This window comes from Perognathus longimembris, chromosome 2 (genome assembly GCF_023159225.1).
Source record: "Perognathus longimembris pacificus isolate PPM17 chromosome 2, ASM2315922v1, whole genome shotgun sequence".
Lineage (NCBI taxonomy): Eukaryota > Metazoa > Chordata > Mammalia > Rodentia > Heteromyidae > Perognathus > Perognathus longimembris.
The window spans coordinates 102,550,534-102,568,507 of NC_063162.1; the positions used below are offsets into that span (position 1 = coordinate 102,550,534).

Genomic DNA, 17,974 nt, shown 5'->3' on the forward strand with positions numbered 1-17,974 from the left:
GTAAGAGTCTCATAGACATTCCTGCCTGAGCTGGCTTCCAACTGTGGTCCTTAATTCTCAGCCTCTTGAATAGCTAGGATTGTAGGTATGAGCCACCAGCACCTGGCTGGGATGTCTTACTTTCAAAATATGTATTACTTGGGAGGCTAAGATCTGAGGATCACAGTTCAAAGCCAACCTGGGCAAAAAAATTCAATGAGACTCTTAACTCCAATTACCCACCAAAAAGCCAAAAGTAGAGCTGAGCACCAGCCTTGAGCAAAAAGAGCTAAGGGACAGAATCTAGACCCCGAGTTCAAGAGTTCAAGCTTCAGTACTGGCACCAAATAAACATATATGCATATATATATATATACATATATATATATATACACACACACACACATATATATATATGTTGTTGTTGTTCTCTGTCCCACTTGTATGAGCAGACTCTACTCTGTAGGCTGTGGTCCAATATGCTCTTCCCTTTAAAGGTAATACTGGACTCTGCATGTTGGTAGCTCACGCCTGTAATCCTAGCTACTCAGGAGGCTGAGATCTGAAGATCACGGTTTGAAGCCAGCCCGAGCAGAAAAGTCCCCATGAGACTCTTAGATCCAATGACCACTCAAAAACTGGAAGTACAGCTGTGGCTCAAAGTGGTAGAGCACTAGCCTTGAGCAAAAGAGCTCAGGGATAGTGCCTAGGCCCTGCGTTCAAGCCTTACAACCAACAAAAAATAAATAAAAATTGTAAAAAAAATAAATAAATAAAGGTAATACTGGGGTGATTGGGTCACAAGACAACCCACAAAGGCCCATATGTCTTACAACACACTGGAAGTCTAACATCATCTCAATAGTATTATTTAGGCTTTAGCCAAAGAAGACAAGATTGCATGCCACCTGGCCACAATCCCAGCACACGCTTCCACCATTTACCATCTGCCAGGACAGCAAGACTTCCAGCTGCCCCTAAGCACTCCAGCTACAAGCCATACCCACTCTACCTGTGCCCCTGTGATATCAAGAGCTGGCTAAAAGAACAGAAGGCTGAGATCTGAAAATTGCAGTTCGAAGCCAGTCATGATGGTGTTGCTGGGGCCAATGGCAGCAGCAGTAAACTAATAACAACATTCATCATGTGTTTACATCTTTTCTATTTCAATCCTTGAAATAATTGTGCTATCTTGTTCCATGCCAGGCATATATTTGGTATATAACAAATGTATCTTAATATGTGATGATATTCCACATTCCAGGTAAGAAACCCTCATTTTAGAGAGCACAAGTAATTTATTCAAGGTCACTTAGCTAGTGAGAAAGGAAGACCCTTATGAAAGGGTCTTTGGGGTAAACTTTATAAATAGAACATTTAAGGACAATGTTCACAATAACTTAGAAGCTCAAAGAGTATGGGTATTTATACATTTGTTTTTCAATTAGTTGGGCCTAACTAAAGCTTAACGAAGTCTACTCAGTATGAGAGGAGCTAAATGAAGGCTCAGGTTATAACAGTATGCTCTAAAATGCACAGTGACCTAGAAAATGCAAGGAGAAAGTGGAGAGATCAAGTGCTTAGGCTACTAGCACTAAGGCCTAGGGCACTGTGCCCTGAGATTTCCTGACTCTGAGATTATGTAAAATACCAGCCATGGGCAGTGCTGGAGGAAGACCCATGGATCTCTGAACTACTACAACTTCTTTAGTCTTTAATTATTTCAGGATCTAAAAGGGAAAACTGTAATGGAGATTGTAAAGGGTGCCCCCATAGAGCCATTATCCCACTTTCATGCTTTCCCTGTGTGCTAAGACCAATCATTCATATTCTCTACACGTCTATTTTTGTAAAAAGAATTATAATTGGTGCTTAAAAATATTTTCAGGAGCCAGGCACCAGTACCTTATACCTATACCTTTGATCTGAGGATTAAAGTTCAAAGACAGCCATGGCAGGAAAGTTTGTGAGTTTCTTATTTCCAATTAATCTCCAAAATGCCGAAGTGGATCCGTGGTTCAAGTGGTAGAATGATAGTATTGAGCAACAAATCTCAGGAATAGTGCCCAGGCCCTGAGTTCAAGCCACACAAGCATACACACACACACACACACACACACACACACACACACACACACAGAGCCCCAGGGGCTGCAGAGATAGCTCAGTGATAGTGTTATTACCTACTTTATATGAGGCTTTGGGTTCAATCCTGAGCATCTGAAAATAAATCAGCATTTTTAGATCTACAGGGAATGAAGAAATTATTCCACACATCTTTGGAGTAGATCTATTACTTCCTCAGTTACATTGAATGTGACTTTTACAAAGTTTGAGGTAGAATTGTTGAGACTTAAGTTCCACAGAGCCCTGTATATAGGATCCAGGTTCAAGGTCCACTAGGGTGAATAGTTTGTGAAACTTAGTGGTTTACAGCTGTGATCCCAACAACTTGGGAGGTGTAAAGAAAAGGATCAACTTCTGAGACCCAGTTGAGCAAAAGGCAAGAGACAATATCTGAAAAATCGGGCTGGTGGTATGATTCATGGTACAGCACCTGTCTAGCAAGCACAAAGTCCTGAGTTCAAACACCAGTGCTGAAATTTAAAAAGTTAAACTCACACATACCATAGGAGTCAACCATGCTACTCCTAGGTATTTACCCAAGAGAAATTAAGTGCTGTAGCTCCACAAAAATCTATTCATGAATGTTCTTGGCAGCTTAATTTGTAACAGCCCCAAATTTAGTCCAAATGCTCATCTCAGGTAAGTGGGGAAACTAATAGTAGTTTTTAAACAGTAGCTTTTAAATGTTAATTATACCTTAGTAAAGGTGTTCAACAACAACAACAAAACCCCCAGGGTTTTGGCCCCATCCCAAGAGATTCACTTTCACAGGCCCAGAATGGTTTTCAGCATCAGTCCTTTGTTTTGTTTTGTTTCTTAAGACAGAGTCTTGCTAATGTAGCCCTGGTTACCTGAAACTCGTGGTCCTCCTGCCTCAGCCTCCCTAGTGTGGGATTGTACACATATGTCACCATGCCCAGCTCAGCCTTAGTACTTTGGAGATGACCACAAGAGACTAATGGGTAGCCCTGGATGAGAACTCAAAGTTTCCCCTTTGAAACACTAACAGGACTAGGAATGATATTAAGACGAATGAGGAAGTGGAGGACAAGGAATTTAAGAAGGAAAAGTATGATGATTAATGAAGTCCATTTTTGCCTTAAGAGACAGCAAAGTCAGAGAATAGCTGGATCCACTAGGTGGCATCTGGACACTTCTCTTAAGCAAGATATCCAGGAGCCTTGGAGATTGACTGGAGCATTGTCTGCGACATGTGTGAAGAGCACAGGGTGGGTGGTGGGGACACTGCCATTGTTCCTTTGATAGAGGAAGATATGCAGGCTTGTTAAAACAGAAAACAACTAACCATTCAGAGAAAGTGTTGGGCAGGGCCCTTGTGTTCTCCTCAGCCTGACTTCAGAGACAGAGGAAATGAGATGATTGCAATGCCTGTGTTATTGCAGGTTTTGGAGTATAAGAAGCAGAGCCATTTATTCTGGGATTAAGTAACTCCTGAAAAGAAAATCAATAAAGCTCACAAGGAAAAGATCAAATGTCTTCCATTGTAGCACTGACTAGAAATCAGAGCCCCCAATGGAGCCAGCATTCCCTCCTCCACCAAGGAAAGCTTCCTATCTTTTATATTTTGCTTCTCCCCAAGCTATATTCACCTTGGGCCAGTCAAAGGACACTGATTAAAGATCATAAACCAGAATCCACATTTTGTGATTCTATTCTCCTCCCTGAGCTGCTTCAATGGCCACCATCCCATCTGCAAGGCTCAGTCACGCTCAATCCTGTTGCCATCATCTGTCTGCTGCTGTGCTGACCCCAAAGCAGAGCCACAGTCACTTTCCCAAGTGACCATACCTCTCTAGTGAACCTCTAAGGGTCACAAACCTGGGTGGCCATGGTTTTGAGGAGAACAGTCTGTGCTTCATCAGAAAATGACTTCCTGAAGTTTTCAAGTCTTTTAAAAAATTTAATATTTTTGTCAAGGTGTTATACAGAAAGTTACAGTTATATGTAAGGTAGTGAGTACATTCTTGTGAAACTTGTTACCTCCTCCCTTGTTTTTCTCCCACCTTCCCTCCAAGTCTTTTGAGTGAATGCCTTCCCTCCTTGGAATACTTCCTCCAGACACCAGTAGTGGACAGACTAGCCCTCTTCTTTGCTCACAGTAGCAGCTGATTCTTCCGGATGTTCAATGCATTTATCCTAATAAGGCTTTCTGGCCAACCAGAAAAGTTCTCAGATTCTCAAAGAAGGCCTGCCTGATGCTCATCTGTGTGAGGCAACCGGGTACTCTCTTTCAGACTTGCTTTAGTTTCCTGCTATCCATGTTGTGTTTAGAGATGACCCAAAGATGTGGTGGCTCCTCTTTCTCCCCTCTATTTTTCAATTGCTGAGAAATTATTTTCATTGAGTGCTGAGTTTATTTAAAATCTTATAAACAGGGGCTGGGGATATGGCCTAGTGGCAAGAGTGCCTGCCTCGGATACACGAGGCCCTAGGTTCGATTCCCCAGCACCACATATACGGAAAATGGCCAGAAGCGGCGCTGTGGCTCAAGTGGCAGAGTGCTAGCCTTGAGCGGGAAGAAGCCAGGGACAGTGCTCAGGCCCTGAGTCCAAGGCCCAAGACTGGCGCAAAAAAAAAAAAAAATCTTATAAACACTAGTGAGTACAATCATAACCTGATGAGTACCTGTGAACCCACCACCAGGTGAAGAAAAATCACATTACCATCACTCCAGGGTCTCTAGTATATTCCACCCCAAATCCACTCCTTTTCCTCTCACCCCCCCCCCCAAGGCAAACCTTCTGCTGAAATTTATCATTCACTGGCATTTCTGGATAAATAGGTTAACTTGGTTTATTTTTAAACTTCTATTAATTGATTCATAGAATACACATTCTCTTCAGACAACATTTTGTTTTTGTTTTTGGTCAGTCATGGAGCTTGAACTCAAGACCTGGGCACTATCCCTGAGCTTTTTGGCTCAAGGCTAGCACTTTACCACTTTCAACCACAACTCCACTTCCAGTTTTTGAATGGTTAATTGGAGATAAGAATCTCACAGACTTTCCTGCCCTGCCTGGCTAAGAAACCACTATACTCAGATCTCAGCCTCCTGAGTAGCTAGGATTACAGGCATTAGCCACTGGCACACAGCTAACATTAAATTCTTCTTCTTTTTTTTTTTTTTTTGCTAGTCCCGGAGCCTAAACTCAGGGCCTGAGCACTGTCCCTGGCTTCTTTTTTGCTCAAGGCTAGCACTCTGCCACCTGAGCCACAGCGCCCCTTCTGGCCGTTTTCTATATATGTGGTGCTGAGGAATCAAATCCAGGGCCTTATGTATACAAGGCAAGCACTCTTGTCACTAGGCCATATTCCCAGCCCCTCACATTAAGTTTTTGACAATGAGGAGAAGGGAAGACAAGAAGGCTAATGAGTGAAGATGATCATGGCATATTATATGTACTATGAAAATGTCATAACCAAACTGTTTTACTTAAGTCATTTCTTTTAAAAGGCTAGGTGCGATGTTTCACATCTATAACCCTAGCTTCTTGGGAGGCAGACATTGGAAAGATTGTGATTCGATGCTAACCTGAGAAAAAAAAGTTAGCAAGATTCCATTTCAACATGTTCTAACAAGTGAGGGAAGATGATTACACGTATAGTCCCAGATATTGTAGAGGGATAGGTAGAGGTTCTCTAAGAGTAGCCACAGGCAAACGTGAGGCCCTATCTGAAAAATAACTAAATCCAAAACCAAACAAACCAGGGGCACAGCTCAGGCAGTAGAGTGCCAGCCTAACAAGCATGAGGCCCTAAATTCAAAATCCTACTACAGCCTGAGAAAAGAATGCAGACAAGAACTAGATAAACAGCACCAATTCACCTATTTTGGAGACACAGGCTTCTTATGGTAAGCCTCTCCAGACTGTACATGAATACTGGTATCAGATACCATAAACAAATACTATTGGGGGCTGGGAATATGGCCTAGTGGCAAGAGCACTTATCTTGTATACATGAAGCCCTGGGTTCGATTCCTCAGCACCACATATATAGAAAACGGCCAGAAGTGGCGCTGTGGCTCAAGTGGCAGAGTGCTAGCCTTGGGCAAAAAGAAGCCAGGGACAGTGCTCAGGCCCTGAGTCCAAGCCCCAGGACTGGCAAAAAAAAAAAAAAAAAAAAAAAAAAGATTCAAAAATATTGTTGCCTGTCATTAAAATTCAATGCTGTTGCAATACTTTATAGTATCCTACTATGTAACATACAGTTTTAAAAATGCACCTACTCTTGATGCCATTTGGGCTGTTGCCAAGGATTTCTATGGTGCACAATGTTGCTGAGAACATTCTTGAATATATCTCATGATGCACATTCACAAGAGTAGCTCTAGGACTGGAGTTTCTAGGTCAGAGCCAGATAATTTAAATTGCCAAGGTAAACCCAACTACTTTCCAAAACCAATGTTCCAGTTTACAATCCAGTGATCAATGATGGTTTTCTTTTTCTTTTTTGGCCAGTCCTTGGACTCAGGGCCTGAGCACCGTCCCTGGCTTCTTCCCGCTCAAGGCTAGCACTCTGCCACCTGAGCCACAGCGCCCCTTCTGGCCGTTTTCCATATATGTGGTGCTGGGGAATCGAACTGAGAGCTTCATGTGTAGGAGGCAAGCACTCTTGCCGCGAGGCCATATTCCCAGCCCCCAATGATGGTTTTCTTGAACTACATCTTCATCGCATTTGATTTGTCTAACTTCTTGTTTTTTTTAATCACACTGCTGGGTATAAAATGGTATTTCCTTTTTTTTACAAGATTGTCAGGGAGGCTGAATATATTCATGTTCATTGGCCGTGCTCTGGGCTCTCTGTTAAAGAATAAGGGCACTGGTATTTTCCTGGCTGCGGCATGTTCCTGATATCTCCTCAGTCCTAGAAGGCGTCTGAGATTAGAACATTGCTCCAGGATCAGCAAAAGAACCAGGAAGATAAGAAAGTACCTTAACAGTGAAGTGACTTAGTAGCAAGATATTTAAATACACCTCCAATCCTGAGGTTGGTTAAAGCCAATCACCGAAACAGTGATAAGACATGGGAAAGAGGTGAGGCTAGTGGTTGGATAAGGTCAAATGCAATAGGAGCTGTTAAGGACTGGGGTTACTGGATGGAAAGAAATTGGCTCCTCCCCCAAATGGTTTCTTTTGTGTATGGGCTACCCAGGTATGGGAAAGTCTACCCCTGCACATTTGTGCCTCTTTATCCTTCCCAGTTTAACCTTGACACTGGGAGTGGGTTTTACAGAAAGGCGGGGGTCACTAGTTCAATCACCAATCCCAGGTGTAGGTCATCCCGTTGTTAATTTAAGGTTTTACAATTCTGCCTCCTCCAGGGAAGTCGCCGGGGACTTTCCTGCGCAGGCTAACTAACAGAAGCTGAACTTCAAGAACAGAAGTCCTAGTGTAGAATTGTTTTTGCTTTTTCTTTCTTTCTTTTTTTTTTTTTTTTGTCCAGTCCTGGGCCTTGGACTCAGGGCCTGAGCACTGTCCCTGGCTTCTTCTTGCTCAAGGCTAGCACTCTACCAGCTGAGCCACAGCGCCCCTTCTGGCCATTTTCCATATATGTGGTGCTGGGGAATCGAACAGAGCTTCACGTGTAGGAGGAGGCAAGCGCTCTTGCCACTAGGCCATATTCCAGCCCCTTGCTTTTTCTTTTAAGGTATTTCGATTACTCCGCAGAGGCCCTTGCCACCTGCATCCCTACCGTCCCTCAAAACGACTGTCTCCTAAACTGGTCTTCAAGGCAAGCTAGTTCAGGAGCACACACATTCGAAAAAACTCAGGATCCAGGCACACTTTGTGTCCTCCCGTGACTGAAACAACGGGCCAGGGCTGGGTCCAGAGTCCAGGGTCCAGCCAATCGCATCGCCAACAGCATGAGGGCAGGGGACTGGCAATGCAAAGTCCTCACCACGCACCCCAACAATTGCCCAGCGTTAGGTCAACAGCTACAGAGCGAGGTGCAAAGACAAACCACCCAGAGAGAGAGCGAGGCTTCCGCCACCGCCGCCTTCACCTCTCCATCCCACGCCAACACGCAAGACGACGGAACTCAGAGCCCCGGCTGCGGCCCCGGCTGCGGCCCCGCCCCGGCTGCGGCCCCGCCCCGGCTGCGTGACCACGCCGGGACGGAGTGGGTGTGGCCAGATGTCCAGGACGCTGCCTAGTCGCCTAGCAACCGCCCAGCTCCGAGCAATGGAATCCGTTAGCAGCCCGGAGCGTCAAGCCAGGGAGTATTTGGAAAAACACCGGATCATGGATATGCTGAACTACCTCACCAGCATGCTTCTCTTTAGCAAGCCGGGTAACGGTCTTCTAATTGATTTTTTTTTTTTTCCTTCTACCTTCCCTCCTGTGCTAAGCAATCCCAGAAATTCCCCCGGGGCGACCCTGTCTCCCCACTGCTTCCTAGGTCCTCCCCTCTCACCACTCTGTACCTGCATTTCCAGCTTTTTGGTGATTAATTTGAAGTAAGAATCTCCCGGCTTTCCTCCCCCAGCTAGCGTTGAGCCGTCATCTTCATATCTCAGCCTTCTGAGTAGCTAGGATCACAGGTGTGAGCCAGCGGTGCCCAGCTTTAAAGTACTATTTTTGTTTATGTTTTGTCAGTAATGGGGTTTGAACTCAGGCCTGAGAGGCTGGCGCCCTCCTGTTGAGCCAACACTCCCTTTCCCTAGAGTTCCTTTTCTTTCTTTCTTTCTTTTTTTTTTTCTAGTCCTGGGCCTTGGATTCAGGGCCTGAGTGCTATCCCTAGCTTTTTTTGCTCAAGGCTAGCATTCTGCCACTTGAGCCACAGCACATTTTCTATATATGTGGTGCTGAGGAATTGAACCCAGGGTTTCAAGTATACGAAGCAAGCACTCTTGCCAATAGGCCCTATTCCTAGCCCTGCCTAGAGTTCTTGATGATCCACTCTTCTCATGTCAGCTCCCAGTCAGTGTGCCAGACGGTGCAAGGCTTTTGTGGGTGGGAGAGAAATGGGGAGCCTGGCTTACTACTGTGACATAGTAGCCAGTGTCACTTCGGACAAGACCTTAAATCCAGGGGCTCTTCCTCTGGAAAACTGGGACAAAAAAAGTTTGCATCTTGTGAGTGCCTGGGGAAGATTAAATAATATATAAATCAGCCTTGTGCCTGGTGAGCAGCAGATGTTTACAATGCTACCTCTGCACTCAGAGTTTTTAATTTAATAAGTGAGCTAAATAACAAGGTAAAAGCTTCTTTTGCTCAAGGCTAGCACTATACCACTTGAGCCACAGTGCCACTTTGGCTTTTTCTGTGTATGTGGTACTGAGGAATAGAAACCAGGCCTTCATGCCTGCTAGGCAAGCACTCTACTACCACTTAGCCACAGCTTCTATATCCTGATTTTAAGGCATTGGATTTTCAAAATAAATGTGGGATATGGGTTAACTTTTAATACTACTCACTGTATTTTAAGACAATTTTTTTTACAACTGACATTATGTTCATTCTATTATATTCATTACACAGGAATGAAACTCATGGACAGGGTATGGTGGTCCATACCTATAATCCCAAATACAAGGAGAATCTATGCCAAAGGCAGCCTGGCCGAAGCAAAGTTTTATCTGAAAAAGCAAAAATAAAAAGAGGGCAACACTAGGGTGTGGTTCAAATGATAGAGTGGTTGCCTAGCCAGCAAAAGTCACTGAATTCAATACCCAGTATCAAAGAAAGAGAGAATAATGTTTGTCAACATTTAAGTTTGTGTTTATTAAAGTATCTGAATGGCGTTTAAAATAAAAAGTATCTGGGTGCTGGTGACTCATGCCTGTAACTCTAGATACTCAGTAGGTTGAGATCTGAGGATTGCGGTTCTGAGTCAGCTCCGATAGAACATCTATGAGACTTTTGTCTCCAATTAATCACTAAAAAGCCACAAGTAAAGCTATTGCTTAAGTGGTTGGGGCTAGCTTTGAGCGAAAACACTCCAGAGACAGTGCCCAGGCCTTTAGTTCAAGAACCAGAACCAGCACAAAAATAACAACCCGCCCCCCAAATACCAACAATAAGTTATTTCTCCAAATGTGCTTTCCATTAATGATGTCCTATTTCCTTAAACTCACCTACTTTCATTTACTTACTTGATTAGTTAATTTTGGCTCTCCTGGGGTTTGAATTCAGGGGTTTATACTTGCTAGGCAAGTGTTTCCTACAGTACCACACCTCTAGCCTTTCTTTTGCTGCTGCTTTTCTTACTGTGCCTGGACTTTGATCTGCCTATTTTAGGCTTCTTGTAGCTGCAGTGTCAGGCACATAGCACTATGTCCAGTTTCTTCTGTTGAGATGGGTCTCATAGACTTTTTAGCCCTAGCTGTCCTGAAACTTCAATCTTCCTAATATCAGACTCATTAATAGCTAAGATGATAGGCCTGTACCACCATGCCCTGCTACTAGCAGAAGGCTTGTGAACTTCTTTGTCCTAGTTGGCCTTGAACTACAATCTTCTGTATCTCAGCCTCACAAATAGCTGATTACAGGCATGCGATACTTGTGCTAGATAGTCTGCAAGCTTTATTTTTTGTTTTGAAAGCTTTAAATATAGCACATTTAGCCAGGCACTGGTGATTCATGCCTATAATTCTGGCTACACAGGAGGCTGAAATCTGAGGATCATGGTTTGAAGATAGCCAGGGCAGAAAAGTCCATGGAACTCTTACCTCCAGTTAATCACCAAAAAAATGGAGGTAGAGTGCTTGCTTTGAAAACTCAAGTGCTTTAAAAACTCAAGGACAGAGCCTAAGCCCTGAATTCAAGCACCAGGACAAGCTTAAATAAATAAATAAATAAGAAAACTAGCAAATTTCTTGGATTAATTCTAGCTGTGGCTCAGGCAACTGACTTATGAGGAGCCACTGAAGTAATCTATAGAAAATGCTATAGTAGGGCTGAGAATGTGGCTTAGCAGTAGTGTGCTTGCCTAGCATGCATGAAGCCCTGGGTTTTGATTCCTCAGCACCACATAAACAGAAAAAGCCAGAAGTGGTGCTATGGCTCAAGAGGTAGAGTGCTAGCCTTGAGCAAAAAGAAGCCAGAGACAGTGCTCAGGCCCTGAGTTTTAAGCTCCAGGACTGGCAAAAAAAACAAAACAAATTGAAAATGCTGGATGTAGTACCATGCCCATAAAAGGGCTGGATAGATTTTAGCTTTTATTACTGTTAAGATGTTAATTTCAGTTTTGTCTTCCTTGAAGAACTAAATTGTTGAGGTCCATATCTGTAATCCTAGCTATTCAGAGAGGATTTTGAATTTGAAGGCAGCTTAGAAAAAGTTAGAAAGACGGGCTGGGGATATGGCCTAGTGGCAAGAGAGCTTGCCTCGTATACATGAGGCCCTGGGTTCGAGTCCCCAGCACCACATATAAAGAAAACGGCCAGAAGTGGCGCTGTGGCTCAAGTGGCAGAGTGCTAGCCTTGAGCAAAAGGAAGCCAGGGACAGTGCTCAGGCCCTGAGTCCAAGGCCCAGGACTGGCCAAAAAAAAAAAAAAAAAAAAGTTAGAACGACCCTATCTCAATAAAACATAGCTGGGTGCTGGGTACTCATACCTGTAAACCCTAGCTCCTCCAGAGGAGGAGCCTGGACAGCAAAGTCCATGACAATTTTTTTTTTGCCAGTCCTGGGGCTTGAACTCAGGGCCTGGACACTTTACCATAGGCCATATTCCCAGCCCCGAGCCCATGAGAACTTTATCTCCAATTAGCCACCAGAAAACCAGAAGTGGAGCTGTGGCTCAAAGCAGGTCATTAGACTTGAGCAAAAGAGCTCAGGGACAATGCATAGGCCCTGAGTTCAAGCCCCACAACTGACAAAAAAAAAAAAAAAAGCTAGGGGTACACAGTGATTCCCCCCCACCTATACTGGGAGTTATGTTCCAGAGACCCCTGGGATAGGTGAAAATCTACAAAATAGCAGCACTGTATTTATTTTTATTATATATAAACCCTTTCCACCCTCCTATAAGCCTTCCCCACTCTTTTATTTAACTTTTCCACACTCTTTATAAACACTTCATATGTTCTTAAACACTTTCTACTTTTTTTTTTTTTGCCAGTCCTGGGCCTTGGACTCAGGGCCTGAGCACTATCCCTGGCTTCTTTTGCTCAAGGCTAGCACTCTGCCACTTGAGCCACAGCACCACTTCCAGCTTTTTCTGTTTATGTGGTGCTGAGGAATCGAACCCAGGGCTTCATGTATACAAGGCGAGCATTTTACCTCTAGGCCATATTCCCAGCCAAACCTATGAAATTTTGACAACAAAAAATTCTGTATACTAAGTGTACTACAACATGAATGATGAAGATCATGAATTATGTAACTGTGCAGTACTGACAGCGATGAAGGTAATGATGATGAGACAAATGTACTACAGTGAAGAACATTCCAGCTTTTCTGAAGGCACCACTTCATCAGGTGGTACGGTATCTTTGCCCTAGGCTGTAACTTCTCTTATTGCTAAAGGCATAGATGTAACTGATCTCTTTGTCCAAATGATGCACATAGTTATGGGGAGTTGCTGGCACTGCTTTTCCTTCCAAGAAGTTTCTGATAAACTGACATGCTACTTGTATTTACAAAATGCAATGAACAAAGCACCTGGGGGGTCCCATTCTTCAGCTGCTTGCAGAAGTTCTTTGGCCATTCTGACCATGGTTGGAAGACAATCAATCATCTTGGCCATCTCATCCATGTTAAAAACTTGTTCAGGCTTATAGTCCCCTTCCTTGATGATTTGAACTTTTTTTTTCACTAATTCTTCAGCTCCAGCTTTGCCTGCAGAGGAAGCTTCTCCATGTAGAGAAACACTCTTAAGTCCAAAACATCTTTGAAATTTGCCAAACCAGCCCTTGCTGGCACTGGAGGGTGGGGGGGTCTAGTGGGAGGACTTGACGGTCTTGCTTCTGTGTTGTCATCCTTGTCTTCATCCTTGTCACTCTCCTGAATGTCCCTGCTTTCTGCAAAACTATCATAGTTTCTTGGCCTTCGTCCAGAGGGTGTTGGTATCCAGGGAGACATTCTTCTAGCAGTCATTTATCCACAGAGCCAATGCAGACTCCATCCTCACAATGGCTTTATTGAGGAAAGTGACCACCCTCTTTGCAGCCTTGCTAAAAGTCATTGTTGCCACAAACCTAATGTGCTTCTTGTCTTTCTTTATGTAGCAAACAATAGATTCCTTGATCTCTAATGGTGGCCCTATAGTCCCATAACTTTTGCCTTCCTTTAATATGTCAAGAAATGATGGAAAGCATCTTCCTCTGGTGCTTGGGTTCACTGCCAGAAGCCTTAAAGGGTGCAGAAGGTTTGGTGGCATTGTAAGGCTTGAAATAAATTCAAGACTTTCACAAAAATCTCACAAAAACACAACACCGCAGAGCAACACTTCGCACAGCGATCAGACATCAATGTGAAGTGGACTAGGAGAGATGCTGAACATAGGGGCCCAGTGCAGAAGAGCAATCAGACTGATGTTGTGGTCACTGAGCCCATCAGTGCCCAGGATACAGAACACAGTGCTGTGGTTGGTCGCCTTCCATTCCATCAGCCAACAGTGTGCCATGTACAACTGGCACACTTGTGCAAGTGGTAATGGCATACTGCATTTCCAGTGTGTACAGTATAGTATTCATCTGCTGATAAAATACATACCATATTTTATTTCGATTTAATATTCTGCTAATGTTTAAATTCACTTTTTATATTGTTTTAAATTTAAGCATAAATTATGTAAATACCTATATACTGCAAAATCCTGTGATAGTGACAACTCAGATACAGAATTATATATATATATATATATAATTAGTTTTAAAAACCTGAGATACAGTGAAGCCACAGTAAGTGAACTGCAATATAGCGAGAAATGACTGTAGCTCAAGTGGACCCACGTGCCTAGCAAGGGTGAGGTGCTAGGTTCAATCCTTAGTACCACCAAAACCAAACCCAAAAACCTGATTGTCATTATCCCGATACTTACGTAACATAATGATTAGTAACATTTGACTTTTCCTTTCATGTTTTAAAAATGTTTTCTGTCAGCTGGGCACCAGTAGCTCATGCCTGTAATCCTGGCTACTGAGGCTAGGATCTGAAGACTGAGGTTCAAATACAGCCCAGACAAAGTCTATGAGACTATTACCTCCAATTTTCTGTTGTTATAAGCATTTCAAGACATGCACTTTTTCTTTTTGTTTTTTGAGAATTCAAATCAGGAGTCTTTATTAGATACCCTGGGACTGCAGGCACACTCTTGTCAAAACGACCTGCAGCCCTGTGAATACTTAACTTGGTCAGAAAACTGAGCCATGAGAGCAGGAAAAAAAAAAAAAAAAGCAGAAAAACAATTCCAACAAACCAGATCAGCTCCAAAGGAGCACTGAAGTAGAATGCCATGCTGACTGGGAAGAGCACCAGGAGACACAGGAGACACTGCTCATTCTATTTGTGATTTCTGTGCTGGTCCTGTGGCTTGATCTCAGAGCCTAGGCTGAGATGTGAGGATGATAGTTCAAAGACAGACCAGGCAGGAAAGTCTATGAGACTCTTATGTCCATCAAAAAAGCTAGAAGTCTGGGGCTGGGGATATAGCCTAGTGGCAAGAGTGCCTGCCTCGGATACACGAGGCCCTAGGTTCGATTCCCCAGCACCACATATACAGAAAACGGCCAGAAGTGGCGCTGTGGCTCAAGTGGCAGAGTGCTAGCCTTGAGCGGGAAGAAGCCAGGGACAGTGCTCAGGCCCTGAGTCCAAGGCCCAGGACTGGCCAAAAAAAAAAAAAAAAAAAAAAAAAAAAAAGCTAGAAGTGGAGCTGTGGCTCATGTAGTAGAGTGCTAGCCTTAAACAACAAAAGAAAATCTAATAACAAACAAAAACCTTCAGGGATAGTGTCCAGGTCCTGCCCACACCAGAAGAAAAAACTCTTACAACAGAACAATTTCAAAACAGTATCTGTATTCCTAGTATGTAGCATAGCACCTTAAACATAGATGTTAATGATTGTTAAATAACTACCCTCACTGTGATATATTACAACTCACATCAGAAACACTTATACTGTTCTTTTTTTTTTTTTTTTTTGGCCAGTCCTGGGGCTTGGACTCAGGGCCTGAGCACTGTCCCTGGCTTCTTCTTGCTCAAGGCTAGCACTCTGCCACTTGAGCCACAGCGCCCCTTCTGGCCGTTTTTCTGTATATGTGGTGCTGGGGAATCGAACCTAGGGCCTCGTGTATCCGAGGCAGGCACTCTTGCCACTAGGCTATATCCCCAGCCCTATACTGTTCTTTTGCAGAAAAACCAAGGGAATTTTTAATGTCTCTGTTGGAACGTATGAGAATTGCCAAAGTGACAAGCATAGCTTTTCCTTACTTCATGGATAACACAAACATCATGGCCATGTTTGAGATGCTGGACTCTGCAGGCAAGGGCAACATATCCTTTGTGCAGTATAAAGAAGGTCAGTGTTCTAACAAACGAAAGTAACAGTCTATGGCCATCCCATAAAAGACTTTCCTAGCAAAAAGTTATCATTTTGTAAATTTTCATTTCTTCTCATTCTGACTCATACAGCCCTAAAAACCTTGGGTCTGAGCAATGAAGATGAAGTTTTCCAGGATGATGGCCATGTGATAACCTTGGAAAATTTCAAGAGTGAAGTGTAAGTTTACTTTCTATGTGGTGAATTATTTTAACAACTCCTCCTAACTCTGTTAGGAGTATTAATACCACTGGAAACAGGTTCCTGTCTTTTTATATGTGTGCTGGTACAGGAACTTAAACTTAGGGTGTAGGCACTGTACCTGAGCTTTTGTTGGGAATAGGGTTCTACCACTTGAGCCACAGCTCCGCTTTCAGATTTTTGGTGCTTAATTGAAGATTAGAGTCTCACGGACTTTTCTGCCCAGGCTGGCTTTAAACACTAGGATTACAGATGTGAGCTACCAGCACCCAGCTAGGTTCTTGTCTTTTGACAGAAACATTTCCTTCACTCTGAATTTTAAACAACTAGAAAGTGAGACCAGGGAAGGCTCCTTGTGGAGTAGAGAGAACAGGACAATGCTGGAATAAGAGGAAGTTCCAGAGGCAGCTTCATCATCGGAACACCTCAACAATTTTCAAAGGATGAGGAGAAAAAGCCTAGCATACCAGACACAGTAGTTGGAAAATCTCTGTATAAAATATAGAGTAATAGCATTTATTTCAAAATATTCCTCCAAATTATTTATTGCAAAGTAAATGTTTATCAACAAGTATGACTTACGTGCCAGCCTGACAGTTTTAGATCAGAGATATTACAGCACTGAAAGTACTAAATACCATAAAGGAACAAAAACAAAACATTGAATAACATTTGATAGCTGTAGAAACTCTCAGGCTAATTTAGCTCAACTTGTTTAAAAGTTTTACCAGGGGCTGGGGATATGGCCTAGTGGCAAGAGCGCTAGCCTCGTATGCTTGAAGCCCTGGGTTCGATTCCCCAGCACCACATATACAGAAAATGGCCAGAAGTGGCGCTGTGGCTCAAGTGGCAGAGTGCTAGCCTTGAGCAAAAGGAAGCCAGGGACAGTGCTCAGGCCCTGAGTCCAAGGCTCAGGACTGGCAAAAAAAAAAAACATAAAAGTTTTACCATCTGAGGATTTATTAATCATGAAACCATTAATTAATATAGTCCAAGGCCAAGGAAAAGTTCAAAGAAAAAAAAAGGGAAGATTAAGATTTTTGTCCCATCATCAATGACACAAATATTAAGTGAAAATATTTACAATATTCCCTACCACAAGAAAGACGGAGACAAGAGTGCTCTGACCTAAAATATTTAGGTTGCCATTGTTACATAAAATGGAACTAGGAGGCATTTTAAATGGGAGGACATTAAAACAACATGAAGAACAATCCTAGTTTCATCACCATTTTACAATGTTTTCTTCTAGCAATACGGTGAATTCCCAAACAAGACTAAGAAACCTCAATTTTACAGCATGAATTGTTTGTTTTGGTTTTTTTTGCCAGTCTTGGGGTGTGAACTCAGGGCCTGAGCACTGTCCCTGGCTTCTTTTTGCTCAAGGCTAGCACTCTGCCACTTGAGCCACAGCACGTTTTCTATATATGTGGTGCTGAGGAATCAAACCCAGGGCTTCATGTATATGAGGCAAGCACTCTACCACTAGGCCAAAATTCCCAGCCCCAGCATGAATTCTTAAGTAATTTAAATAATTAGCTGTCTGGTTATCCATAACACAGTTTTCCTTAATTACCATAAACAACTGAAATTTGGTTATATTGTCTTCTTATATTTTCTTCTACATAAATATTCAGCACTTATATTTGTAAATGGAATAACTCAAAGTTTTCATAGCTTCTGTTTTCTGGTTTTGGTTTTTTTTTCCTTAGGAACAAGAGGACAGAGGCAATATGGCTGGCATTTTAATAACACCGTGAATCCAAGATAATAAATGATTCCATAAGGTTACCATGTGTTCAGTTTTATTCATTCTATTTATTTACTTATTTAGCCAGTCCTGGTGCTTGACCTCAGGGCCCAGGCACTGTCCCTGAGCTTCTTTTGCTCAAAGCCAGCACTCTACCATTTGAGCTTTTTCTGTTTATGTGGTACTAAAGAATCGAACCAGGGCTTCATGCATGCTAGACAAGCACACTACCTAAGCCACATTCTCAGCCCTCATTGATTCTTAATGTTACCACACAACTTGAAATCCAACAGGCTTTCTCTTCATTAAAAAAAATTAAAAAAAAAAAAAAAACCTGCCAGGCACTGGTGGCTCATGTCTGTAATCCTAACAACTCAGGAGGCTGAGATCTGAGGATTGCAGTTTGAAGCC

At 43.0% G+C, this 17,974-nt stretch overlaps 1 protein-coding gene across 1 annotated transcript; it reads left to right on the forward strand.

Moving 5' to 3' along the window:
• Positions 1-8,211: 8,211 nt before the first annotated feature.
• Positions 8,212-17,702, forward strand: Efcab10 (EF-hand calcium binding domain 10). Its single transcript, XM_048339823.1, has 4 exons — positions 8,212-8,421; positions 15,427-15,591; positions 15,705-15,792; positions 17,526-17,702. Exons 1-4 carry the CDS (start codon positions 8,265-8,267, stop codon positions 17,560-17,562), a joined length of 447 nt encoding a protein of 148 aa, XP_048195780.1. The 5' UTR covers positions 8,212-8,264; the 3' UTR covers positions 17,563-17,702.
• Positions 17,703-17,974: the final 272 nt, after the last annotated feature.